The sequence below is a fragment of the Nannospalax galili genome, unplaced genomic scaffold (assembly GCF_000622305.1).
Source record: "Nannospalax galili isolate Female #2095 unplaced genomic scaffold, S.galili_v1.0 scaffold399, whole genome shotgun sequence".
Lineage (NCBI taxonomy): Eukaryota > Metazoa > Chordata > Mammalia > Rodentia > Spalacidae > Nannospalax > Nannospalax galili.
Window position 1 is genome coordinate 2,947,732 of NW_008345053.1, and position 27,279 is coordinate 2,975,010.

Here is a 27,279-nt window from a genome sequence, read left to right on the forward strand (position 1 = left end):
TATTTAATGGTTTATCTTCTATATGAACAAATGAACTTCAACTGCATAAATCTGAAACTCACAAATACTGACATTTTATCTCATCATATAAACTTCCGGCCCCTATGCATGCTGTGTATATAAATGACTGTGTTTATGAGATAGCTGAATGTGCAGTGGGCCTCTGCTGGGTCTGTCCTGCCTGCCACATACAGCCGTGACCTTGGATAAGAAGCAAGCTTCTAATCTTAGCACCAGATCAGAAGGCTGCTGGGAGGATTTTATAAATACTACAAAGCAAAGGACTCTGTAAACACTAAGGTCACACAAAAGTAAGATATCTTTCAATTACTTCTCAGCATGAAGTCCTGAAGCCAAGAATTGGTCTCAATGCTGGACTTAAAGAAAGAGAGGGCTGGGGATGGAACTCAGTGGCAGTGCACATGCCTAACACATGGAAGGCCCTAGATTCAATTTCCAGCACTCTAAAAGAAAAAAAAAAATTTCATTCAGCTAAGCATGGTGTCTCATGTCAGTAAGCCCATCACTAATGTTGGAACCCCAGATGGGGTACCCAACGTCCACAGGAGGCCGCTCCCCAATAACTCAGTCCTCAGACCAGGAGATGCAACAAGCAAGAGGATTTACTGGCGTTTTGCAAAACGGACTCCTGCCTCACTCAGAGGACAGAAGCCCAGAGCCCAGTTCACAGGTTTCTTTTAAAGACAAGCGACGGCTATGTGCCAAGCAGAAAAGCGGTGGCTATGTGCCAAGCAGAGGTAGGGGGAATTTCTGGAATGATTTCTAACTTGGGCAGAGGAGCATGAAAAAGGTCAGTTCAGCTTGTTCTTAGCATTCAGAATTATTTTTCATTTTTACTTTCTTGTACAGTTTTTCTCAGGCCTGGGGGATTTTAATTTAAATCCATCATTTTGGAGGGACTTGGGTCCATCACTAAGGAGACTGAGACATGAGAACTTCCACTGGTTCCAGGCCAGTCTGGGCAATATAGTGGGTTCCAGACCAGTATGGGCTACAGTAAGACCTTGTCTCAAAAAACCAACTAACCAACCAACCAACCAGACAGACAGACAAGAAGCTGATCCAAAGAGAGTGATGGGAAATGAGGGAGGTTAAGAGAAACATAGAACCTGAAGAAAAGGACAAAAGACAGATAGCTTTGCTCATCTCAGATGCGCAGGACATTTCCTGGGTTTAGTAAATGACAAACAAGTAAATTCGAATGATCTTGGCGGTTTCCTTTAGAACTATCAAAAACGTGTTATCTAATTTACTGACACAAAACATGGGCTGCAATGTCAAGACAGTAAATGGCAAAATCATAGTTCAAATTTAATACTGGAATGTTGGGAATGTGTGAGACATTTTCATATAAGAAGAGGAGGATTTGTTAAAAGACTTGAGAAGTGAGGAGCATCCATGACTTAGAAGCAGTGTGTTAAAGCAGGCTTTCAGCAGCCAGGCCGCTTACGTTCAAACTCTACCCTTTTGCCTATTAGTGGTGCAGCTATGTGCTGGACACTGGCCCTTGTTTCCCCCCACCCATCTCATAAGATTGTTGTAGGAGTTAATCTGGCATCAACAACGTTGACTAGTGTTTGACTCATAGCCCTATGTGAAGTTTAATACAGTACAGGACTCTTGAGTTACCCGAGTGGTCACAACAGTAATAGAGATTATATTACGTGCTTCATCCTTATTTACTTTCTCCTTCTTTTTGAATTGTGCTCTAGCGGACTGGGTCTCTCAACTGCCCCCCGCCCCCGCCCTTTCCTCATGCATTTCAGGGGACCCACTGCAGCTCTTTTTGCCTTAGACGGTATTTTTCGTTCGCTGCTCTGGCCCCTAGGTTTTAACAGCTGTGAAACCATCTGTTTCTTGACCGTACCTTTGCCCCTAGAGGCCTCATCCACTATCATTTGTTTCAAGGTCTGCGCTCTGGGCAGCCCTGCTCTTGGCTTTGTGCCAAATCTTGCTCTGGGATCCGTGGGAGTCAGAGCGTGGGGATGAGTTTACTTACAAAAGCAGAAAATAATGGTTTCTGATATGTTGAGTTTGCTATGTCTGGAATTGTACAGGGTACAAATTCCACAACCAACTTATTGTCAGGTTGGAAATAAGAAAGAAATCAGGCTGAAAAAAAAACACAAAACCCCATATCATCGTAGTTCGTTGTAAAGCCACCATTCAGAAAAACAGACTTTGATGAGGAAGAATGAAGGGTGGAAAACAGAACCTCGAGGATTTAGTTAGGGAGAGACGGTAGGAAGGTAAGTTCTAGACATTAAGAACAAGAATGACAGACAGGAGGGTTTTAATTAACTTCTATTTTGTGTTTTTTTGCCTGCACGCACGTAAGTGCACCTCTGTCGTGCAATGCCCATAGAGGCCCGAAGAGGGAATTGGATTCCCTGGAACTGGAGTTAACCGCCTTGTGGGTGCTGGGTGGTAATCGAACCCGGGTCCTCTGCAACAGCAGCAGGTGCTCTTAACCGCAGGGCAGGGTTCTCCGCGGTCTCGGGCTCAGGTGAAGGCTGCACACCCGTAGATCACGAGGTTCGGGCGGCCAGGGAAGGACGGCGTCTCTGCCTCCAGCTCCGTGTCCTTATTAACTTGCATAGTTCTGTGCGCACTCCAGCTCCATGCTGAGTCTCTCGCCCGGACCAGGACGTCCGCGGAGACAGAGACAGACCGTGGGACCTCCGGAAGTTTCCATGGCTCAGGGTGGGTCTCCAGCGACCCTCAAAGTACCCAGCCTGATCCCAAACTTTCCCACCTCTTGCTTCCTTCATCTCTCGGCAGCGGACCTCCGACCCACAGGCGACGCTGTTAGACCACGAGAGCGCTGTGCCGGAAGTGACGCACGCTTGCGCCCATAGGCCTAAGCCCAGGCCGCACCGAATGTCGGAAGTCCCGCCCTCTCCTGACAGCGGAAGTCCGGCCTGTAGCTACCTGCTTGTCTCCTCGTGCGTCCCATCGCCGGCATGGCGCACTACAACTTCAAAAAGATCACGGTGGTCCCGTCCGCCAAGGTAGGAGTGACCCAGGAGGCCCCGGCGCCTTCTTCTTGCCAGGCCGCCATGAAGGCCCAGGCCTGTGACCCTCGAGCCGGGAAAGGGCGCCACCCTAGGTCCGTCGTGCTCTCTGCCCGGCCCCACTTGCCAGGCTTTGACCTCGGTCCTCCAAAGATGAGGCCCACGGAAACCACGCGCCTTTTCCCCAGACCCCAGGTCGTCTGTCCCCAAGACCTCAAAGCCCCTCAAGAACCTGGGACTTTAGGATTCTGAGTTCTACATAGCCCAAGTTTCCCCGCAGTAAAACCTGGTTCCTTGCTGGCACAGTTGGTTGTTGGACTTGGGACAAGCAGCTGGTTCGATCTTTGTAGCCAGGCCAGATTTGTGTAATGTAGCAAGAAACAGCTCCCAAAGTGTCCAGTTGTTGGGACTGTTAAATTTTCATGTGGACACCTTCAGTGTGAGCCATCAGCTAGGTGAAAGGGTTTAGGGGGATACACGTGTTTCTGGGCAAGTTCTCGACACTGAACTGGGGATCAATTCAGAGAAGGAACTTCTGCGGTTAAGCTTAGTGCGGTGTGAATATTCCCAGTGTCCCCTTTCCGGAATGAGTTTGTCTTGGAACGTTTTATGAAGAACTGGTATTTTCCATTCGTGACACACAGAATTGTGTCCTCGTGTGTGTCATTTCTCACTCTTTCCTCTTGCAGTCAATCATTCTGGTACATCTCTCACCAGATTGTAGTATTTGGGAAGAAATGGTATGTAGGAGTCACATTTTGTATTTTAAGCCCTCATATCTTAACTCTGCCTCAAGCGTGTAGAAGGAATTTGTGCATAGTCTTTATTTCATCTGAAATACAGCTCATTGGATCATACTGAGTTTGTTAATATAATTGACTTAGTGAAAAATCGTTAAAGTATATTAGTGCAACATGCATTTTCTGTTGTCTTGATTAAGATTTGTTTCTAGAAAACAATATACGTGTAAAAGATGGGTGCTGGTAATCCTTTGGTGGTTGGAAGTAAAAATTCAACCTGCAAAATATGAGAGAGTTTGTTGTAAAAGGTACCGAGTCTTTATCTTATGCCTATGCCGGGTACTGTCTGTATAGACATGTATAAAAGTCATGGTCTAAAGGAATAAATAGAAGTACTTACAGCCACACTAGAAATGCAAAAAATGTTGGAACAGAGGAATGTGCAACATATGCAGTTTGTCCTCTGTGTGTTCCAAATCCATATTCATCCAACTGCAGATTGAAAACTATTTGAAAACTGCACCTATATTGAATGTGTACAAACTTTAAAAGAATTCTTATAGGTAGTGTTACAGCTGTTTGCATAGCATTTATGTTGTTTTTAGGTGTTGTAAGTAATCTAGAAATTAAAGTGTATGGCAGACGTGTGTAGATTCTTCTACACAGATACAGTACCATTTTATATAATGAACGAGTATCTATGTGTTTTGGTGGGAAGAGGGATCCCTGAACCCAATCTCCATAAATACCAAGGATTCTGGACAATACAAGAGTGTAACAGTAAGTGGGTGCGTCTGGGGAAACTTTCTGAAGTAGGTGAAGTAACTCCTTAAGGACATGAGGACTATTGGAAGAGTGGAGGAGCTCTCATGCAGTGACTCACCTGCTGTCACTGGATCCTGAAATCCTTGGAGGATGGTGTCTTGTTCATTGTTTTTATTGTCAGTACTTAAATATCCCTTCATCCTTGGTAGTAAGTGATCAGTATTGTTAAGTGATGGAGGTGTTCAAGGGAAAATAAGATAACTTTATATTTGGATAAAAGTGATTGAGGAAGCCTGAAGATAGAGAAGGGTCCTTCCCCACCTCCACATACGGGGGGATGAGTGCAAGTATCTCTTAAATCCTCAAATAGTTGCTTTACATACTCTTTAAAACAGTGGGTTTTAGTTTTACTCATTTTATATCCTCTTAAAGTCAAAACTACATACTAAAATTGAAGAACTTTTCTTATTTTTTTTCTGGTCTATTTTTGAGTTAACCTACTTTATTTTTAGATATTTGAAAGTTAAAATAGCATCAGAAAAGCATGGTGTAAAATTTACTTCAGCAACTATTTGGGAAGTATTTCTTAAAGGCAAGAAACCGTCAAGATGAGCCAAGTTTATATAAAGATTGAGTTAGAAAAAGTAAAATTTGTAGTGTAAGATATGTACTAGTGTTAGAGATTAGTGTTTTAAGAAGGTTATAAGCAAAGGATGGAGAATAAATGTTTGAATTATACCTTATTTTCTTCAATTGTAGGACTTCATTGACCTGACATTATCGAAGACTCAACGAAAGACTCCAACGGTTATTCATAAGCATTACCAAATTCACCGCATTAGACATTTTTATATGAGAAAAGTCAAATTTACTCAACAGAATTACCATGACAGACTCTCACAGATTCTGACAGATTTTCCCAAATTGGACGTAAGTGACATACATGGTTATGTAAATGTAAGCCTTCAGAGAATCAGTGTTTAGCCACTTCGATGTCTTTTGGCAGAAAAGGAAACAATTACTTTGTTACTTGGTAGTTCTGTGACAAAGCTCGTTTTGGAACCTAGGTTTTTTGGATCCTTAGTATCCTTCATTTGCCTTGACCAAACCCATCCCTGCAGTCCCAGAGCTGTCATCCCCGGTTCTTTTTGTAGTCTCTAGGCTTGCCAGGGCCAACCGTAGCGTAGAGGAAAGCTGTAGATTGCACTCAGGCGCCCAGGATTCTTGGACAGCCTTTAAACTTGTTCAGATCTCATCTCCTCCCTGTGTCTGAGGCTTCTTTTTCTTCTGGACTCAACAGCCAGTGGCCAAAGGTCCTGCAGTTTGTGATCTTGTTACTTTGTTATGGACAGTGGCCAGTTCATCTCTGACAGTTTCCTTTACTGACAGGAAGGGATAGCACAGAGCTGTGAACAAAGCTGAAAGCCTTGCTCTGCCCAGATTGCTATTCACTCCCCTCTTCAGTTTCAGAAACAAGAGCTGCCTGGCAGAGCCTGCTGACAAGCCTCAGTGTCTGTAGGAGCACAGAGTTGCACTGCTTGATGTTGGGGCAGATGTGGAAACTCATAGACTTTATAATTTACATTAGCCATTGCCCTAGAATGGTCCCTGAAGGTAACTAGGGCAGAGAGAAGAGTTTGGTTTGTGTGACACTTTCTTTTATATTTAAAAAAGTAATGATTTTTTTTGTTTTTTGTTTTTGTTTGTTTTTTTTTTGGTCTTTTTGAGACAGGGTCTCCCTGTAGCCCCAGCTGTCCTAGAACTCACTATGTAGACCAGGCTGGCCTTGAACTCATGGAGATCCACCTGCCTCTGCCTCCCAAGTGCTGGGATTAAAGGCGTGCGCCCCCCCGCCTGGGCAATTTTTTTTTTTTTTTTTTTTTTAAGATACAGGAATGTATAGGCTACAAAGAGTGAGATTCGAAGTGAGGAAACATGATTTTAGTAAGCTGTATTTTAAAATAGCATCAGATTCTTGCGGTTCTTTGTATATTACGTCTTTTTCAGTATTGATTTTGCTTTTTTTTTTTTTTTTTTTTTTTTTTTTTCCCTCTCCAGACATTATGCTTGGTTGCCTCGCTGGAACTCACTAAGTAAAGCAAGCTGGCCTCGAACTGACAGAGATCCACCCGCCTCTGCTGCACCACCATACCCCCTCATTATTTAACAATAAAATCATTATTGTTTTTTATAATTTAGAGATGGGAGAGTTCAAATGTGTAAGCATTCTGTTACCACTACCTGGTAACAGTCTATCACTACTCAGATGATACCGTTTTCACAGCTGCCATTCACTTAACACATTATGTGCCAGGTACAGTTCTAAGCACTAGGGATAAAGCAGTAATAAAAGTCCTCATCTTCGTCTGAGCTCAGTGATGCAGTGGGTGGAGGTAGGGAATCTTGATTTTTTTTATCACCCTGGAATGTATAGCGAGACTCCTAAAAACCCACAAAATAAATATTTAATTATACTTTGGAAGTTAGAAGTTAAAAAATAATTCTTAACCCTTATTCTCGTGGGGTAGCAAGTATAGGAGTACATAGTGTGCGGTGTGACTGAAGGGAGTGAGAAGTGTCTGAGGCCGGGCGTGGTGGTGCATGCCTCTAATCCCAGCACTCAAGAGGCACAGGCAGGGGGATCTCTGAGTTTGAGGCCAGCCTGGTCTACATAGTGAGACCCTGTCTCAATACACCCCCCCCACACACAAAGTGTGTGTAAGGCAGTGAAGCAGAGACCTGGAGAGAGTGGGTCCTGTGGGCAAAGAAAGTCGAGCATCTAGGATAGTGCGGGGAGAAAGGAGTCGGGGGTCAGCAACTGGGAGTTACTGGTGAGCTTGAGCTCACAAAGCTCCAGAAGTGGGTTCAAGTGGAAAGAAAGGGTAAAGTGTGCTCTTCCCAGTGTTTACTTGGTTCCTTAGTATTAGGGGGAGGGTGGAGTGGTGGAGTAGAGGTACTGTTGGCTGGGGTCATTGCCAGGGAAGGAGACTGGGGACCAGAGCTGCAGATTTGAGGAAAGAGGAAAAGATTATTCTCCGTGTGTTGGTTATATAAGGCTGAGAAGTTGTTGAACCAAAATGACAGCTGTGTGTTTCCTTTGTCTGTTACAGGATATCCATCCATTTTATGCTGATTTGATGAATGTTCTCTATGACAAGGATCATTACAAGTTGGCTCTAGGACAAATAAATATTGCCAAAAATTTGGTGGACAAGTAAGGCATTTTCTTACTATATTGTCTGTCCTTTAAATTATCAAAAGTAAAAAACTTATAGATTTTTTTTTATTTTTCTAAGTGTTGCTAAAGATTATGTGCGACTTATGAAGTACGGGGATTCTCTGTACCGCTGTAAACAGCTGAAGCGTGCAGCCCTGGGCCGAATGTGCACCATCATCAAGAGACAGCGGCAGAGTTTGGAGTACTTGGAGCAAGGCACGTGTCTAAGCAGAAATGAGTTTTAATGTGTTCTTTGGTGCTTGGGACTTACTCTTAAACTTTAGAGATGACAGAATCACTTTTTTCCTAGCCTAACTAATAACAAATTATAATAGGTTCATTATTATCGAAAAATTTCATATTGATTATGCTTAGAAATTAGTAGTACTGTTTAAGAAATAAAACATTTAATAAATAAAGCACATGATGCACATGAGTCTTGGGGAAATACTAAAAAAATTAAGCTACAGTTTTATGTATTGACATTTTTCATTTTTATTTATTTTTAATTTGTTGTTATTTTGAGACAGAGTCTCACTTATGTAGCCCTGGCTAGAACTCGCTATGTAGACCATGCTGGCCTCAAACTCTGAGAGATCTGCCTGCCTCTGCCTCCTTAGTACTAAGATTAAAGCTGACATTTTTATTTTTAGAAAATTTTATTTAGTGGGATAGTACCCGAGTTAGTAGAATTTCATGGAAAATGCATCAATTACTATTTTTATATTATGTATGCATTTGGTTCCCACAAGTGCTAGAAATTGAACCCAGGGCCTTGTCCATCCATGTTAGCCAAGTGCTCTACCACCAAGCTGCATCCTTATCCCCACAAATCGTTTTATATATTGACTTTGTTCTCTTTCCACCCAGTTGGCAAGTTTCTTTGAAAGTGTTTTCCTACTGTTCTGTGGGCTTCTCAGCCCTGTGGGTGCCAGGCTAGAGCTGTCTTGGTGTTCCTGATGAAGGAGCTAAGTGCAAATAGTCCATGTAGCCAGCACTTTACAGCATGCATGCTTCAAAACATACTGTTATTCAAATAATCTCCCCAATAATTATCTGGACACTTTCCTAAACATGTGTTCTTGGTCCTGCCTTTGACTTAATGCGACCAAAATAGCAGATTGGTATGTTCAAACATAAGTCTTGGTGAAGCAGTATTTGGGACATACTATCATGTATAAATGTATGTACTGTTAGTACCAACAGTTACTGCTTTCTTCACTTATATTTTCTTCATCATTTTTTTTTTTTTTTTTTTTTTTTTTTTTTTTTTTTTAAAAAAAAAAAAAAAAAGAGGACGTTTTGAAGCAGGGTCTCCCTGTAGTCCCAGCTGTCCTGGAACTCACTATGTAGACCAGGCTGGCCTTGAACTCACAGAGATCCGCCAGCCTTCTTCATCATTTTTATATTATAAAAGTTAGGGTGAAGCAGGTCTAGTCCCAGCTACTCAGGAGTTTGAGGTAGGAGGATTGTAAGTTGAAGGCCTGCCTGAACTAGAGTTCAAAAGCCAGCCTTAGTAGGACCTTGTCTCAAAATAAAAAGTAAAAAGAGGACAGGGCTTATAGCTCAGTGATAGAGGACTTTCCTTGTGTGGATTTAGGTCTTAGGGTCACACCCAGTGTGTTCCTGCCTCGCCAAAAAAGTTATAGTGAGGAATTTGAGCCATCTAAGTGCATTAATGTAACCGTGAGCCTAGACCATAATTAAGGTGAAAAGAAATTTGAAACAAATCTTAAATTCTGAGTTTCTTTGCGTTTAAATTTAAACTCTTTATAGTGCGTCAACATTTATCCCGCTTGCCAACCATTGATCCAAACACAAGGACTCTGCTTTTATGTGGTTATCCAAATGTCGGGAAGTCCAGCTTCATCAATAAGGTAGGTCTGCTTTTTATTTTAAAGCAGGTGTCTAATTAGGTCAAAGTGCTACTGCATTCTGTCTTTGAGAGACGTAGGATGGGCTTGGGAATGTTTTGACTGGTCATTGCCCTTGTGTTCAAGAGGTCCTGATCGATACCTGAGCACATCCAGGTTCCTGTGAGGGGGTTAGCTCATTGATTTATGTAGCTGTTGTGGGAGCCATTGCTTTTGATCTTTGTGTGTGACCTACAGTTTCTAAGGAGTTTGAGACATCTATGTTCATATTTGTTGACTGATGGAGAGCTTTTCATGGTAGTGTTGTACTGACTCATTGTGGAAATGGTCATGCCAGGTGGCATTCACTGAGCTGCAGTCTCCCAGCCTGAAGCTACGTGGGTTATATGTCACCTTGGTGGTTGCGGCAGCCTCCATGTGAGCTGTAACAGCCAGTGTAAAAGGGCCAGTGTAACGGTCATTTTCTGAATCTTTTTTTTTTTTTTTTCAACTAAGACAGGGTCTCATCATGTAGCCCAGGCTGGCATTGAATTTGCAATTTGCAGTCCTCTTGCCTCTGCCTCCAGACTGCTGGGATTATAAGTTTGGGCTACCGTGCATCAGTCTAGTCTGTCTTTACTTAAATGCAATTGTAAGTTCTGAGTATAACATTTAAGTAACTCAGTAATCTGGTACTTATATGGACGTGTTAGGACTCAGCTAGTGCCCAGAACATTTTTGTTTTCAAGCAGATTGATAGCTTTTATTTTTGTTTATTAATTTTGATTACATTATTTATTGTGTGTGCATGTGTGACAGAGGACAGCCTGAGGGAGTTGGTTGTCCTTCCACTACATGAGTCCCAGAGATTATTAAACTCAGGTCTTTGGGTTTGGTGGCAAGTGCCTTTACCCACTAAGCCATCTCACTGGCCTAATAACTTTGTTTTGTCCACACGCTGCCCTGACGTGATAGCAAACAAACAATTCTCTTAAGGGCCCTAAATGAAGTTTAAGCACTTGTTGGTTGGCTCTGAGTCTCTTCCCCAGTGACTGGCCAATGGCCACTTGGCCATATGTAGGTTTTTAATTGTAGCTTAAATATTTTATTTATTCTTAAATTATTTTATTTTGTGTATGCATCTATTGCCTGCGTGCAACTCAGTATACCTATGCTGTGCATTGCTGGTGGAGCCAGAAAAGTGCGTACGATCCCATGGAGTTTGTTAGCTGCCATGTGGGTGCTGGGGACTGAACCCAGGTCCTCTGCAAGAGCATGTAGTGCTCATAACCTCTGCACCGTCTCTCCAGCCCCTGAATTGGAGTTTAAACTAACTCATCAAGATGAAAAGTTCAGTTCTTGAGTTACACGAATGCATATCAAGACTTGGTGAGCAGAGAGTGGCTGGTAGGCTCCATTTGGGTTGCAGGTGTAGAGGATTTTCTTCATCCAGACATAGTTGAGCCCGCCTGGGGAGGGTATAGGGTTAGAGTGGAGGAACTGACAACTATTTATGTGCTGGCTTTCCACTACCTCCATGAGCCCTGCGGCATGGACCCATGGTATGAGGCGAGAGGAGCCAGTCATTTGTCAAAATGGATAATGCCGGTCCTCTGTAGTTTAATCAGGTGAAATCTTTTGGGACTTTTTTTTCCCTACCAAATTGGAATGAGTATGTGTGTGTGTGTGTGTGCGCGCACGTGTGTGTGCATGTATGTAGCATTTGAACCCAGGGCCTCAGACATACTTGGCAAGTGCTCTGCCACTAGCTGCTGTCCTCAGCCCTTTTTAAAAAGAATTGAGTCAGTCTTTTTAAGCTGCTCAAACTGACTTGAGCATGCCGTCTACCTGCCTCAGCCTGCTGTGTAACTGACACCACAGACATGTATTGTCATGCTTGGCTAAAGTTAGTCTTGATCAAGTATAGGTGCCACATTGGTGCTTATATTGTTGGGGGAAATGTGGTATGGGACGCCTGTGATTGTGAAAATATTTCTTTCAAGGTGACGAGAGCAGATGTGGATGTTCAGCCCTATGCATTTACCACCAAGTCTCTGTTCGTTGGGCACATGGACTATAAGTATCTGCGTTGGCAGGTGAGAGTTCTATCTTCAAACATAGAAGAAACATCTGAGTTTTGGCTTAATAGAATCTGATGATTTCTAAAGAACTGCAGCATATATCTGTCCCCTAGTGCACTGAGTATAGAGCCAGCCATGAGCAGCACCCTCTAGAGAGAATTCTGAAGAGTTGGAAATAGTTTTGAATTTCTCCAGGACCATAGAGAGAACTCTGAACTTTGGGCCTGGGTGAGGATAGTTCACATTTATGTAATGGAGAGAAGGCTAGCAGCTGCTGTGTGGCTTTCTGCTGTAGTTCTGCAGTACTGATTTCATTTCCTTAGTGATGGCTAATTAATGATGTTCTCTTTATATTAGTTATGCTGTCACTAGAAAATGGCATTTACTGCTGGAAAACTTGAAACCATCTAGCTCCACAATCAAATCTAACTTTATAAATGATAAACTGCTTTTCAAGAACTGGGAGAGTTTGTCAATTAGTCCAGGTTTTATATTTTATGATGACATTGTAAAAAGGCTCATTTCTTTCAAGGTCAGTAGCTCTGTATTGAATGCTGCAAGGTTTCCTTACACCCCTGTCCTTTTGAGTCACGGTCTTACTCCGGTCCAGACTGGCCTGAAACCCACTGTGCAGCTCATTCCTTCTTGCTTTAAACTCAGGACAGATGTGCTGTTTGAGTGTTTTCAGGGCTAGGCTGACAGGTGGGAGCCACCAAACTAGACTCCTGGGTTTTGTATTATTATTATTATTATTATTATTATTATTAGCTCCTGGGTTTTGTATTATTTGAGACAGGGTCTCCCTGTAGCCCTAGCTGGCCTGGAACTCACTGTGTAGACCAGCCTGGCCTTGAAATCACTGTGTAGACCAGCCTGGCCTGGAACTCACAGAGATCACCACGCCTGGCCTGTTTTTTGTATTTTAAGTAAAGAATACTTGCCACTCAATGTTTTATCATGATCAATTTCCAGTTATTTATATTTTATTTACTAGTTTTGATGGTCTGGTTTAGGTGTTGTATGGGAATGATTTCTGGGACACATCAGCCAAGAAATTTTGAATGTGTTTACTTTGGAATAACAAAACCTGGTTGCTAGGTTGTAGATACCCCGGGGATTTTGGATCATCCTTTGGAGGATCGGAACACCATTGAGATGCAGGCTATCACAGCCCTGGCCCACCTTCGTGCTGCGGTTCTGTATGTGATGGATCTGTCTGAGCAATGTGGACATGGGTTAAGAGAGCAATTAGAACTCTTCCAGAATATCAGGCCTCTCTTTATCAATAAGGTAAGTGTGCTGTGTAATGTTTAAATTTTCATACTAGTCCCTTTTTATTTGTAGGCAATATTTTCCAAGACCCTTGTGGATGTCCACAGTTGGTACTGAACTCTCTGTTACTTGAAACTTGTAATATTGTGGCAGGTGATATGTTACTGACATGAGCTATGTGGCTGGGTGTAGTGTATACAGGGTGAACTAGCTGGGCAGAGGGGTGACTGGTGTTGAGTGTGGCATAGAGCACTAAGGCAGATTTCATTGCACCACTCAGAGAGTGCACAATTGGGCATTTTATGAATTGTTGACTTCTAGAACATCCCATTTGAAATTTTCAAGCTGTGTTTGATCTCAGCTAGAGTAAATGTGATTGCAGAAAGCCAAGCCAAGGGCACTGAGGGAGTGGACTTTGTTATTCTGTGCTATGAAAGTAATAGTCATTTTTCTTCCTTAATAGCCTCTTATCATTGTGGCAAACAAATGTGATGTCAAGAAAATAGCTGAACTTTCTGAAGATGATCAGGTAAATCACCTTGATATTTTACTGCCTCCTCTACTCCTCTGGAATACAGGGTCTCACTATGTAGACCAGGCTGTCCTTGATCTCACAGAGACCCATCTGCCTCTGCCTCCCAAATGCTGGGATTAAAGACATGCTACCAGCTGCCTTGATAGTTTATTATTATTATTACTACTATTTTTTTTTTTTTTACTAACTTCCAATTCTCAAACGTTGTTTAGAAGGAATTTTAGCTCTTGTAGATCAGTTTTTTATTTTACAACTGAGAGGCTCTTGGTGGTTTAATGGCATGACCTGAAAACCTGGAGTGTAGGTTTCTGATTCTGTCCTGTTCTGGAGTCTGGAAACATCTGTGTTTCATGGGTTATATATTTAACCTTTATTTACGAAATGTTACCTAGGAAAGGATTGCTCTTAAATTGGTATTTAGAGGAAGCCACTTGCTTAGATGTTTGCCCTTATCCCTTCTAGGCCTTCGGATATCAGGTATACTAGGGGAACATTCCCATGGTTCTCATTAGGATGGGTATTAATAGGCATTACCTCATTATTACTTTATTATTAACGACTCTGTTACCTAAAGGTTTTTGTGCTAAACTGAGTCATAGAAGTGAGTGAAGGAGAAGGTGGGGCTATAAGCTCTTGAGAGAGGCTTTCCAGAAGAGGCAGCATGCAATGTCTGCTAGCCTTCTGCACGAGGCACACAATACTCCTAGGCATGAATCCTCAAACTAATTTGACCCTGTGATCCTTTTATTTAATTTATTCACACATACCAGGCAAGTGCTTTCCCACTGAGTTGTGTTCCCAGCCCTGTGCAACCCTTTTAATAGGCAGCTTTCAGGATAAGTGCTCTGAGAGACAAGCACTCATGCAGTGTTCTCACCCTGTTCCAGACCAGCAGCTCTCCTCATTATTGCCCAATAATCTGTTAGAAAAGCATAATCTCAAGGTTGGAGAGATGTCCCAGTGATTAAGAGCACTGGCTGCTCTTGCTGAGGACCTGGGTTTGGTTTCTAGCTCCCAAATGGCAGCCAAGAACTGTCTGTAACTCTGGTTCCAGGGGATCTGATGCCCTCTTCTGGCCTCTTCTGGCATTGCACACATGGTGCACTTACATACAGGCAGACAAAACACACATAGAAAAGAAAAATAAATAAATGTAAAACATTTTTAAAGAGAAAAGCATAATCTCGGGGACTCTAGAGCCCTTGGGGTGTGGTAGCATTCTGAGTTTGCCCAAGCTTTTCATATAACCTGGTATATATTGACAATCTGAAAACCAGTATACCCATGTGAGAATGCTATCTGGTCAGTACTCTTTTGGAGTATTTAAGTTGAAGAAGGGGCTGAGGTGGGAGAAGCATGTTTCCTGCTTGCTCCTTTTAGGGTATGTTGTACATGGTAAGGAAGTCTTAAATTGCATACTGGTTTTCTCAGGGCTGGATACTGTCCCCCGCGCCCCCCAATGTAGGCCAGGCTGGCCTTGAACTCTTGCTTCTCCTGCCTCTGCTTCCCAAGTGCTAGCCTGGCAGGACACTGCATTCTTTAAATTACCAGAATCACTTAACCTTTGAAAGAACCCTTATGTCTTTTAATTAATCTCAACGTGTCAGTGTAGAAGGCATTGGGGAATGGAGAAGAAGGGAAAGTGGGTAGTACCACGAAGAAACAACCTGTGGTAGGATGCACAGGCTTTGGGGTCAGGCTCCAGTCCCAGCTTCACACAGCCAGCTGTGTGGTAGGGTAGTGAGTCACTTTCTGAGCTCTGGTTTGTCCAGTGGAGGTAGTACTCACATCATGGCTCACTTACCAGCTTTGTGGTGGGGAAGTGCTGACACCCTTCCGAGGCCCAGGCTGTCTGTCTAGGGAAGGCAATGACTGGACAGTTGGTTACTGGCTAACTGTGTAGTAGCTCAAGAAGTGATGTCACCTTTGGTCACCTTACTCTTTCCTGGTTTATCTATCTGGTAGAGTTAATGCCTACACCCTCAGTTGTTGATGTTGTATGAAATGGGGAAGTGGATATCGTTAAAATACACCGTTTGTGGAGTGGGAGAGATGACTTGCACTTGGTGGCTGCTTTTGCAGAAGACCTGGGTTTGAATCTCAGCACCCACATGGTGGCTAACAACTGCCTGTAACTCCAGTTCCAGGGAATACAACACTCTCTTCTGGCCTCCATAGGCACTGCACAACATGGATGCACTTATGTACATGCAGACATAACACTCATACACATAAATTGAAAAATTACTGCTTGTTTAACACTTGTATTGTAGAACCTGCCCTTTATTTACTGGCCTTTAATAGCATGGCTATCATCTTACGATGGTAACACTTAAAAACATTTATTAAAGAATTCTTTTGGACTGTTGGGGCAAAAATTTTAAGATAAAGTATTGGGGCTGGAGAGGTAGCTTAGCAGTTAAAAGCACTGGCTGCTGTTGCAGAGGACCCAGGTTCAGTTCCCAGCACCCCGTGTCGCGGCTAACAACTGTCCGTAACTCTAGTTCTAGGGGATCTGACGTCCTCCACAGGCATTGCATGACATGGGTGCATTTATGTACATGCAGGCAATACACTCATACACATAAAATAATAAGTACTTAAAAACTTTCAAAATAAAAAATAACATTGAAAATTTTTTGAAAAGTTTATCTTGTCCACATTATAGTGAGTGATACACACGTGAAATTCTAACACTTGGGAGGCTGAGGCAAGAAGATTGTGTGTGGGAGGCCCACCTGTGTTGCATACTGAGTTCCAGGCTAGCTTGGGTTGCAGATCAAGGCCCTGTCATTATAAAAAAAGAAAGAAAGAAAGAAAGAGAGAGAGAGAGAGAGAGAGAGAGAGAGAGAGAGAGAGAGAGACTGTTTCAACAGGAAGCAAGAAAAGAAAGGTAGGAAGGGAGGAAGGAAGGAAGGAAGGAAGGAAGGAAGGAAGGAAGGAAGGAAGGAAGGAAGGAAGGAGGTTATCTTGACTTTGGTTCAGTTTGATCTAGGTTTTTGGTTACTTTTTAAATTACCCTTAATTATAGAAGAGTGTCAGAAAGGGTAACATGTCTATGCTTTAAGGGTTAAAAAATTACGTAGATATTGAACAAATAGTGTGTACAGCTTCCATTTGCAGAACAGTACAGTTTTCTGGGGAGCTAGAAAATAATGCACGTTTCACTTTTCCTTTGTATTCCTAGAAAATATTCATAGACTTACGAACTGAAGGATTCTCTGTAATCGAGACCAGCACCCTGACTGAGGAAGGTGTTATTCAAGTTAAAACAGAGGTCAGTGCTTCCTTAAATCAGGTGTCAATGTTTTGTTTTAGGAAAGTCTGTTATGGGGGGAGACAGTTTTCTTTTCAGGGATTGCTAACACTGAAAACACTTAATAGCCAAGCAGTAACTATACACTGAGTTGGGTTCTGTGCCCTGAGAATGCTTATGCCCTGCCCCTACCCAGCTGATGTTGGTATAACTGGCCCCCAGTATTTACCAGAGATTGATCCAAGACACCCCCATATCACCCTCCCCATATCAGAATCTACAGGTGAGTCCAACAGTGTTGTATTTTCATGTGATCTCGTATAGTTTAAGTTTTCCTTAGATGACTTGTATCTAATACATTGCAAATGATATGCAAATTGCAGTTATGTTGCATTGTTTTTAGAAAGTAATCATTAAAAAGTAGTCTACACGTTTAACTAATTTTTTCTTTGAATATTTCGATCTGGTTGGCTGGCTCCCTGGGTGTGGTATCTGTGCATTTTGAGCGCCAGGTGTATTTGGCAATTCTTACGATAGGAAATACTAACTTAAGAGACTGGCTGCTTTGTCTTTAGATCTTTTAATGTTTCCATAGCAACTCTAGTAAAAAGTACTTTTATGGTGTCTGTTCAGAAATAGAAGGAAAAAGGTAGTCTGAAAACAGAAGCAAACAAAGCAGAGGGGAACAGCCCTCCATTCAGGTCACAGCCTGTCTTAGTTATTTTCTCTTCAGCATGTTAGTTTTTCTTGAAACAGATTGCTTGCTCAGATTGCTAGAGGGCTAGCAGGAGCTTGGGGTTACCATCTTTTTGAGGGGTGGGCCAGCACCCTTGACCTATATGGAAGAGTGAGACCCTTGTGGGACATGGCAGGGCTGCTTCAGGATTTGGCCTCAAATTGGCCCTCAGCCCAGAGAGTTGGTGTCTTCTTCCTCAGAGAGTGGTCTGCCCAGCCTGGTTCCCTGTTGAGGGACAATACGTAGACGTTCCAAGCCTGTCAGTGGTTGGGGGTTGTAGCCTGTCTCTCTGACTCCCTGCCTTGTTTTGTACTTAGGCTTGTGACAGGCTTTTGGCTCATCGAGTGGAAACGAAAATGAAAGGCAACAAAGTGAATGAGGTTCTGAACAGATTGCATCTAGCTATGCCAAACAAGAGAGACGATAAGGTAAGGTGACCTTTTGCAGGAGCAGGAGCCTTGAAAGATAACGGTTATTGTGCCAGCCACACGCCTCCAACTGGAGTTGCAGATTTATACACATGTACACAAATGGGCTTCATATGTAGGTTCAGTTTCCCATTCACCACAAAGTGACATGTACATATGGGAAAGAACTGAGGACATGAAGATAAGGCTCTGAGACCCTGCTGGGGTGCTGACCGTCGTCCTATTTGTCCTTCAGAAGTGGTTTCAATTAGCCTAAGGTTTTAAAAAATATTTTATTTATTATTTTTATTTTGTGTGTATGAGTGTTTGGCCTACATGTATAAGTGCACCTGTGTCATGCAGTACCCATGGAGATCAGAAGAGGGAGTTGAATCCTCTGGAACTAGAGTTAGGAATGATTGTTAACCCCTGTGTGGGTGCTGGGAACTGAACCTAGGTCCTCTGCAAGAGTAGCGAGTGTTCTTAACTACTGAGCCATTTCTGCAACCCCTGATACAGCCTAATTTTTGCAATTAGCTGATCAAAGTGTATATATATATTCATTTTTATCTTTTCTGAGACAGGGTCTCCCTGTAGTCCCAGGCTAGCCTTGAACTCAAAGAGATCTACCTGCTTCTGTCTCTGCCTCCTGAGTGCTGGGATTAAAAGTGTGTGCCACCACTCCTGACCAAAGTATATTATTTTTAAATTTTCATTTTCTTAGCTATATAGGCATTGTGCATCTTTATACATGTATCTTAGTGTGTTACTCTAAATAAATTTGGATTTCAAGGTGTGGTGCTCAAAAATGCCTTCCTTAGTTTATACTCCCCTTGTGTGGGCCATGGAACTGGGAGTTAACTTCTGTCACTGACAGTGAAGAGTGAAGCCAAGCATGTTTACATGCTTACTGGCTTTTTTTTACCAAGGTAGCTTTACCGAATTGATTTGTTCTTTTCATATTACAAAAGTAATTCTTTTTATGTGTCCTAAATTTTTTTTGTCACATATTTTTTAGCTCCCCCCCAAAAAAAAATTTTTTTAGACTGTTAACAAACCATTTCTTTCGTGGCTGCTAGATTTTGTGTTCTACCAAGAGCAGGATGCTGTCCATGCCTAAAATGTTTTAAAAGTGTCCTTTTCCTAAATATTTCCATGTTGTGTCTTTGTTGTTTGTTTAGTTTCTCTTGAGACTGTCTCTGAACTGATTGGTGAATATCTTTCCATTGAATTGTACATACTTGTCCTTGTTCATTGATCTTCTGTTCTCCCATCTTCTTACATGGTTTTTCTAGATAATGTTAATTTTTTTTTTTCCTAAATGAACTACAGAGTCAGTTCTTGGTGTCATCCTCTGGCGTCTTTGCCCAGTCTAACCTTCAAATCTCCTTCCTTAGAATATAGTGTTGGTTTTAATTGATGAGGGCAGTTTCATATTACCTTTGCAGACTGTGTTTGTTTCTAGTTTTTTGGTTTAAGTTTCTTCTACACCCAGCAAGGCATTTCACGGTCTTTCAATAATGTCTTCTTAGGAGAGGCCCCCTTTCATCCCGGAAGGGGTGGTGGCACGCAGGAAAAGAATGGAAGTTGGGGAGCCCAAGAAGAAAAGGGTAGGTTGCTGAGCCTCTTGGTCTCAGTTTCGAATGGAGTGGAACAGAAGAGCTGCTTGTGTGCCAGGGACAGCAGTATGGGGCATCGGACTTGTAATAGGGCTGGTGCTTTTGCCACTAGAAGTAGGCTTGACTCTGGACGCAAGCTGAGTCTGCCCAGGGTCAGCCCTATACTGTTCTGGGACACAGCAGTGACTCCTTGACAAAAGTCCTTAATCTCACGAAGCTCTTTGGTTGATACCATATTGCAGTGAACAGAATGTGTGAGATGTACAGTCCACCAGATGGGTAAAAAGCTTTCCTGTTAGAGCTGGATCAGGGACTGCTTCTCTGACGAGGTAGCAAAGTATTCTGGGACATGAAAGGTAAAATAAAACCTTTATTTATTTATTTTTCCATTACAGGAACGAGATCTTGAACTGGAAATGGGGGATGATTACATTTTGGATCTGCAGAGTAAGTACTAAAATGTAATAGGTGCTTTAAAATGTCACTTACATGAGAAATGTTTCAGGGAAGTAAGAAAGGACCGAATAAGAGAAAACCTTCCAGCGTATTTGTTGGTTTTTAATTCCTTGAGGATTAAAAGCTATAGGCAGATAGAGCTGTGGATGCCTTCCTTCCAGGGTTGTTGTCTGTGGTTTCCAGATGGTGGGGTTATTTTTGCAGCATGTAAAGGTTGAACATGTTGGTCAGTGTTGATCTTGTTATAATCACTTGGGCAGTAGGCAGTGTTGGTCACAGCTGCTTCATCGACTTGTAGAGTGGTATGATGTGGCCTTAGTGATAACTCATTTTGGTCACATGGTATTTGAAAGGATTTAGAAGCTGCCATAAATGAATTTCTTGTTTTCAATTTTAGAGTACTGGGATTTAATGAATTCATCTGAGAAATACGATAAGATACCAGAGATCTGGGAAGGCCATAATGTTGCTGATTATATTGATCCTGCTATCATGAAGGTCTGTGTCACTTTTTTATTATTATTATTATTTTTATTTTATGTGTATGAGTGTATTGCCTGCATGTGTGTAAGTGCACCTGTGTTGTGCAGTGCCTGGTGAGGCCAGAAGAGGGCATCAGATCCCCTGGAACTGGAGTTATGGATGGTTGTTAGCTGCCATGTGGGTGCTGGGATTCGAACCTGAGTCCTCTGCAAGAGCAGTCAGCGCTCTTAACCACTGAGCCATCTTTAGCCACCATATGAGTACTGGGATTTGAATCCGGGTCCTCTGCAAGAGCAGCCAGTGCTCATAACCCCTGAACCATCTCTCCAGCCCTGCATCACTTAAGTGACACTTTTGTTTTCCTTCTTAACGTGATTAGAAGACACCAGTACAACATCACTAACCTTTTCTTCACTCTCTTCTGCCCTGAGGCACCCTCCCACCCTTGTTCTGCCTTTGCTCCCAGATGTCACTCCGCACATCTGGGTGATACCCCATCTACTTTGCTCTCCGTAGTCCTAGCAGTGCCAGGCTCTTCACACTGGCTTCTAATGGGCAGTGTCATTTGACCTGCGTTGGTGCTGTAGTGTGGACCCTGTAATTTTTTCCATGACTTCTCAGACCTGCTGACATTTCCTGCCGGTCCAGCAGGTGGCATCACTTTATCAAGAAAATTGAATTCATGGGTGTGAACTTTGATCTGCAGGTTTTTGGTGCCTTACCCTGTTATTTTGAGAACTTTCTAATCTGAAGGAAGGGATTTAACTTTGGTGGGTTGGGCCTTTTCTTCGACACTTTTCTAGAGATTTGCCCTATCACTGGTCTCTTTCCTACTTTGGTTCCCATTCCCTCCTTGCTTTTTCATTACTTGTAAGTATCTACAAGTTTTTCTGGGATGCTGGGGATCAACCCTAGGTCTTGTGCTTGCTAGACCAGCACTCTGCTACTGAGCTACTTCCCAACCCCATGCATGTACTTAAATTTTTTTTCATTTTTGTCTTAATTTGTAGTCAGTGAGATTGTTTAGGGTGATATTTGAGAAAATGAACGGCTATTGTATAAATTTACTTCATGTACCTGCTGGGAACATTGGAGAAGGGGGAAGGGGTGTCTGCATTTTATCCTTCAAGTTTGTTTTAAAGAAGAAACGGAGCTGGCAGAGAACAGCACCTGCCGTGCTCAGGCCTCCATTCTTCATGGTGCCCCTTTCCTGTGAGATTATCTGTGTGCATTTTGGGGCTCTCATGTCTTCAGGGCCTTGGGGAGTCCTGATTCCCATCAGCATGCTGTTACACCTACTTCTTTGCAAACATTCCTGCTAATTCTATGACTCTTTTAAAGAGATTGGAAGAGTTAGAAAAGGAAGAAGAGCTGAGAACAGCCGCCGGGGAGTACGACAGTGACTCTGAAAGTGAGGATGAGGAGATGATGGAAATCCGACAGCTGGCAGAGCAGATTAGAGAAAAAAAGAAATTGAAAATTCTGCAGTCCAAAGAAAAGAATACCCAGGGACCCAGGATGCCCCGAACTGCTAAGAAGGTCAGTCATTTCTGCCTGTTGCAGAGAGGCAGGTTTGATCTTGAGTATTGGATTCCCATGTGGATCCTTACTAGAAACAGCCTTCCACCCACTCGTGGATGTGAGGTTGCGTACTTTGATTAATTGGTGTGTGACTTGCAAGGTACTCTGCCTTGAACTACCAGATTCTGATTACTACTTTTCTCCATGAATTGCAGTTTCAAGTACATCATTGTTACAAATGAAATCATTTTTGCAGTTGTTCAGGTTTAAACTATAATTTATGATTCATAGACTTTTAAATTCTTCGGTTAACTGTTTTTGTTTCTTTCTTTTGAGGCAGTCTTCTGGCTGGGGAGGGAGGTGTCCCCCAGCTCCCTGGAAGCAGAAGCTCCCTTTCAGATCGCCCCTGATTAGGACTCTGCTACCTTTTAGTTTGAGTCGCTTAGAATATGCTTTATAATGAATTGGCAAATACTGAGTGTTCAGCCCAGGCCAGCCTTGAACCTGGAACTCCTAACTCAGTCCTCCTGCTGCCCCCACTTTCAGGTCCAGGCTTACAACTGTGGCCACTGTGCCCAGGGTCAGCGTTTTTTTTTTAAATTAATTCATTTGTCTATTGATTAAGACTCCTAAATCTACAAGGCAGTTTATTGTACCATTTTTTAAATTAATTCATTTGTCTATTGATTAAGACTCCTAAATCTACAAGGCAGTTTATTGTACCATTTTTTAAATTAATTCATTTGTCTATTGATTAAGACTCCTAAATCTACAAGGCAGTTTATTGTACCAGTTAATTGGTGGGGTGGGGAGACCCTCGTCAGGTGTGATGGGTCACATGGCATGGGGCTTCCCATTTCTCTGCTCTGTATTTGTTGGGCTGCCATTCTCTTATGCATCATGCTCTTGTCTGCGTGGCAGGTTAGGCCCAGGACTGCGGCCATGATAGGGCCTTCCTGGAAGTGGGGGAAGGGAGTGGCAGGTCCCCAAAGAAGACGAGTAGTGGGCAGTTAGGACATAATGGGAGAGGAAAGAGTGAAGTTGGACATTAAAGGTACCACAGTGGTTACTTCCATTTTTGAAAACACTGTTGTTGTGTGATTACATGGCTGTGTGAGCACATCTGTGCTTCTGGTGGTGCACACTGCTCTGAGTGCTGGATCATGGCTCTGTCTTCTGTGTCTGCTGACCTCAGCATCAATACTCCATCTATCCTGCTGCACGGCCTTTCTTGTAGCCCCAAGGAAGGACTGCATTGTGGCTTGCAGAACGCAGAGGCATTGCAAATGTTAGTTTTCGTGGAATTTAATTGCAGAAACATTAACGTGGTCCCAAGTAAAAAAGAATCATTTCAAAAAGATGTGTTTGCAAGCAACACTCTGTGGCAGATGAACAAAACTGTCTGACACAATTTGGGCTTGCTATAGCAAGAAAGTCTAACCTATTCCGGTGTTCTCGGCCCCGTGAGACACCCCGTTATATAGGCTCAAACAATTAAAATGTCTTGTAGTAGTTTTAATAATGATTGTGGTGTACTTACTCAATTTTTACCATAGAAATTAATAATAAGCTTTTGTAAATTTTTAATGCATCTGTATTAAGTTGTAATGATGATGGAGTAATATAATCAAATTTATATATTAGTATTTTAAAGTATCAGTCTTTAATTACTTGTACTATTTTGTCTTATTTGTCAGTTATGTATTTAAGAAAAAAAGATGTGTGTGATCACTGTAAAAGGTATGATCTGAAGATACAGAGGGGACGGTTTCTCCCATTGTACACTTACAACTAGATCCTTCTTTGATCCCAGAGCGTTAGGAGTCAGGAACGCTGAACAAAACATCAGTCATCTATCTGTATCATAGTATCACATGCAATGTTACCATAGTTTTTTTCTTTTTAAAATTTCCTCAGACTAGCTTTGCTTAAAACAAGTTTCGTTCATCATTTCAGGTTCAGCGGGCAGATTTGGAGAATGAGATGCGTAATCTTGGTGTTGACATGGATGATAAAGACAGTGTAAGTCCACAGGGAGGTTTCAATATGGTGATGCTTTTGTTGCTTTGAGACACTGTCTCTCTGCATCTCTCAGACTGGCCTCAAACTTACTCATCTTCTGTTTCCCTGGTGCTTGGGAACTTAGGCATGTGCTACTACACCCTGCCTTTCCCTAACGATGTGGCTGTGTTCTGAGAAGTCTCTCATTAGGTGATTTTTATCATGCGCATATCCTAGCATTGCACGCAGTTCCATGATTGGAATGTATAACCTGCTACCTATATGATGGGGTTATGTGCACATGTATGGCAAAACCAGAAGCTTCGGCATTACCTTATGTAATTGGTGTTGGTTAACACAGAGCTTTAGTATATAGGAATCCTTGTCTACCTGGGGGATAAGTTTTAATTCAGGACAACACAGAGTGTGCATGGCCTTCCTGTTCTTCTCAAATGGTGAACCAGAGCCAAGGTTTAAAAGCACCAACAGCACGGTGCTGAGCTGGACATCACTGAGCCGTTCCCTGAGAGGGAATAGCGGCAGGGCTGATCCTTTGGTACAGGTCAGACCCTGTGCCAGCAAATCTCAGATGCACAGAAGACTCCAATTTCTTTGACTTGTGTGGTGATGGTTCTTAAAACCCTAACTACCCTCGTTTCTTGCTGGCACAAGTTTGGTTGTCTCTGAGTTTGCTTTTTGTGCATTTCAGGCCCACTATGCAGTCCAGGCAAGACGATCTCGGAGTGTCACTAGGAAAAGAAAGCGGGAAGACTCTGTTGCACCCTCTTCTATATCCAGGAGTCGGAGTTGCTCTCGAACTCCACGTGACATTTCTGGTCTTCGAGATGTCAAGGTTAGTGTCTATGACACAGGACATGAGACATGAGGGCCTCTAGCAGTACTGTTTGTACAAAGCCTCGGACACCATCAGATGCCGTTGGGAGGAGCAGGAGCTGTGGGGAGGGCTAGCTCTGAGCTACAACCCCCAGGTTCTTGGCATCCTTTAGAGATGAACTTGGACCAGGGAGCAGTTGGAAGGCCCTGGACAGGTGCCCCAGAAAAACATTCTGGCACTTTGGAGAATGGACAGAAACATGATCTGGTGAAGTACAGGCTGAGCTTAGTCCCAGCTGTTAAGGGAAATTCTAGGAAATGGCCCTTTGCAGTGCCACGGAGCCTCAGTTCCAGTAAGCCCCTGTGAGGAAACGGCCCAGGGGAAGCTTCTGTTCACCATCAGGTCATCTGCATGTTTTCATATTTTAGAGGAAATTTTCCCCTTAGGCTGGTAGCTTCGGTGGCTGTCATGTGATTTGTAGTATCTTTTGCAAGGATGCTTTTGGTTTTCAAAATATCTTTTGTTGAAATTTCTTTTCAAGAAGAAAAATGTTAAGTTTTAGTATTTTGAAAATTCAGATGTGAGAGAAAGTCTAAATTGGCAGGTGTCTACTTAATGGAAGCCTGAGGTTTGCATTGCAACATGCCGTATCAGGAACCCTGGTGATGACGGGCGGAAGTCAAGACAAAGTTTTAGTGTGTTGCAGGCTGGCCAGGAACTTGCCGTGTGTTCCAAACTGGTCTCTGAATTCACAGTTTTCCTAATCTTCCTAATGCCGGGATTACAGATGTGCACCCCTGAACTGTGGGTTCTAATAATGGCATTGCCAGTTACCAGTCAGATGTAGCAGCGTATACCCATGGTCCTAAGTTTTAGTGTGTTGGTCTGTCTGAGAAGTTTGAACCAGGTACATAGGAGTCTTCTAACTCTGAAAATGCCCAGGGTGTACACAGATAGTCATTGAGTCTCTGCAGATAGTGTGGTGGGTCTGAGAGAAAACAATGACTGAAACTCACTATAGAGTATTTGTAAAACAGGCTTGCTCCATCAGAACACTCCCTGGTAATTACAGTGCACAGTGGGAATGTGCCTTCCTTAATTGCCATGTTTCCTCCTGTACAGATGGTGAAGAAAGCCAAGACAATGATGAAGAATGCCCAGAAGAAGATGAATCGCTTGGGAAAGAAAGGGGAGGCAGATAGACATGTGTTTGACATGAAGCCCAAGCACTTGCTTTCTGGGAAGAGGAAAGCTGGTAAAAAGGACAGGAGATAGTGTCCTTTCCAGTCGGCTGGTTTGGCTTGACTGTTGCTGTTCTTGGAAGGGCGTGGTGTGGGTTAGCAGAACTGGAGTCACCGTCTGCTGACTGAAAGAAGCTATGGAAATAACGCAAGTGCTTGTTGCTTCACTGAAATCTGGTTAACCCAATGCAGAATGTGTGGGAAGTCAGGTCCCTGCAATACAGATGTCTTAAGTGTACTTTGTTTCTGAATTTCATGACATGTTGACTGCTTCACATTTACCGAACTGCAAAGATCTATGGGTGTTAGTAAGTTGCTTTTGATGGGGGGAAAAACCCGTTTTGTAAGAGGGACCTTTGTTTCATACTCACAAAGAGCCTGTGTTTGTGAAAAAAGCTTCCCCTCGGAAGCACAGGCAGAAGGCTTTGAGGCCTGTCAGAACTCCATACTTAAAATACTCTCTTAAATTATTTTCTAGAGTTTTTGTACAATGTATCATTTTAACTTGTCTTCAACTATTTTATCTAAAATAAACCTAAAGAAGAAAATAGTTTTTATTATCTTAGTTCTGTTTGATTTATTTACAAATCACTTTTTAAAAATTTTTTTAGGGAGCATCGCCCTGTAGCCCAGCACAAATTACTCTTGAGGGCCAGATGATAAGTGGGAAAATGGGGGACTGGAGAGATGTCTCAGTGGTTAAGAGTACTGGATGCTCTTTTCTAAGGAACTAAGTTTGGTTCCCAGCACCCACATGGTAGCTAGCAACCATCCCTAACTCTCTGGGGAATCTGACACCCTCTTCTGGCCTCTGCAGGCACTGCATGCACATGGTACTCTTAAATACCTGTAGGCAAAACACATAGTTCCAGGCCAGCTGGGGTTATGGGGAAACCCTGTCCCCAAAAGACACCCCCCCCCAAAAAAAAACCAAAAAAAAAGATAGGCATCCTGATGGGTCCAAAATATTGAAGAAATGGAAGTGTAAATGAAACCGTATCCCTGTTCACAGAACAGAAGACAGTCCTATCAAAATGTCCATGCTGCCTGTCTGATGTAGAGATTGATTCAAGCCTCCATCAAAATCTCAGGGATGTTTTTTACACACATTTTAAAAAGGCCATTTCCTAATGTTATATGAAATCTATAGAGACTCCTTATTTATTTATTTTTTTATTTTTATTTTTTTGGTCTTTTTGAGACAGGGTCTCCCTGTAGCCCCAGTT

At 42.7% G+C, this 27,279-nt stretch overlaps 1 protein-coding gene and 1 non-coding gene across 2 annotated transcripts; both read left to right on the forward strand.

Annotated features, from left to right (window-relative positions):
• The first annotated feature begins 2,885 nt into the window (after positions 1 to 2,885).
• On the forward strand, positions 2,886 to 26,610 carry Gtpbp4 (GTP binding protein 4). Its single transcript, XM_008841344.3, has 17 exons — positions 2,886 to 3,032; positions 5,300 to 5,470; positions 7,651 to 7,754; positions 7,837 to 7,973; positions 9,534 to 9,634; positions 11,614 to 11,706; positions 12,790 to 12,981; positions 13,427 to 13,492; positions 16,686 to 16,775; positions 17,808 to 17,918; positions 19,430 to 19,507; positions 19,912 to 19,963; positions 20,370 to 20,470; positions 21,797 to 21,994; positions 23,933 to 23,998; positions 24,687 to 24,830; positions 25,935 to 26,610. The coding sequence occupies exons 1-17, from the start codon at positions 2,985 to 2,987 to the stop codon at positions 26,085 to 26,087; spliced, it is 1,905 nt and encodes a 634-aa protein (XP_008839566.1). The 5' UTR covers positions 2,886 to 2,984; the 3' UTR covers positions 26,088 to 26,610.
• LOC115071734 lies at positions 23,346 to 23,471 on the forward strand. Its single transcript, XR_003850816.1, has one exon. It is a non-coding gene; the product is annotated as a small nucleolar RNA SNORA28 (small nucleolar RNA).
• Positions 26,611 to 27,279: the final 669 nt, after the last annotated feature.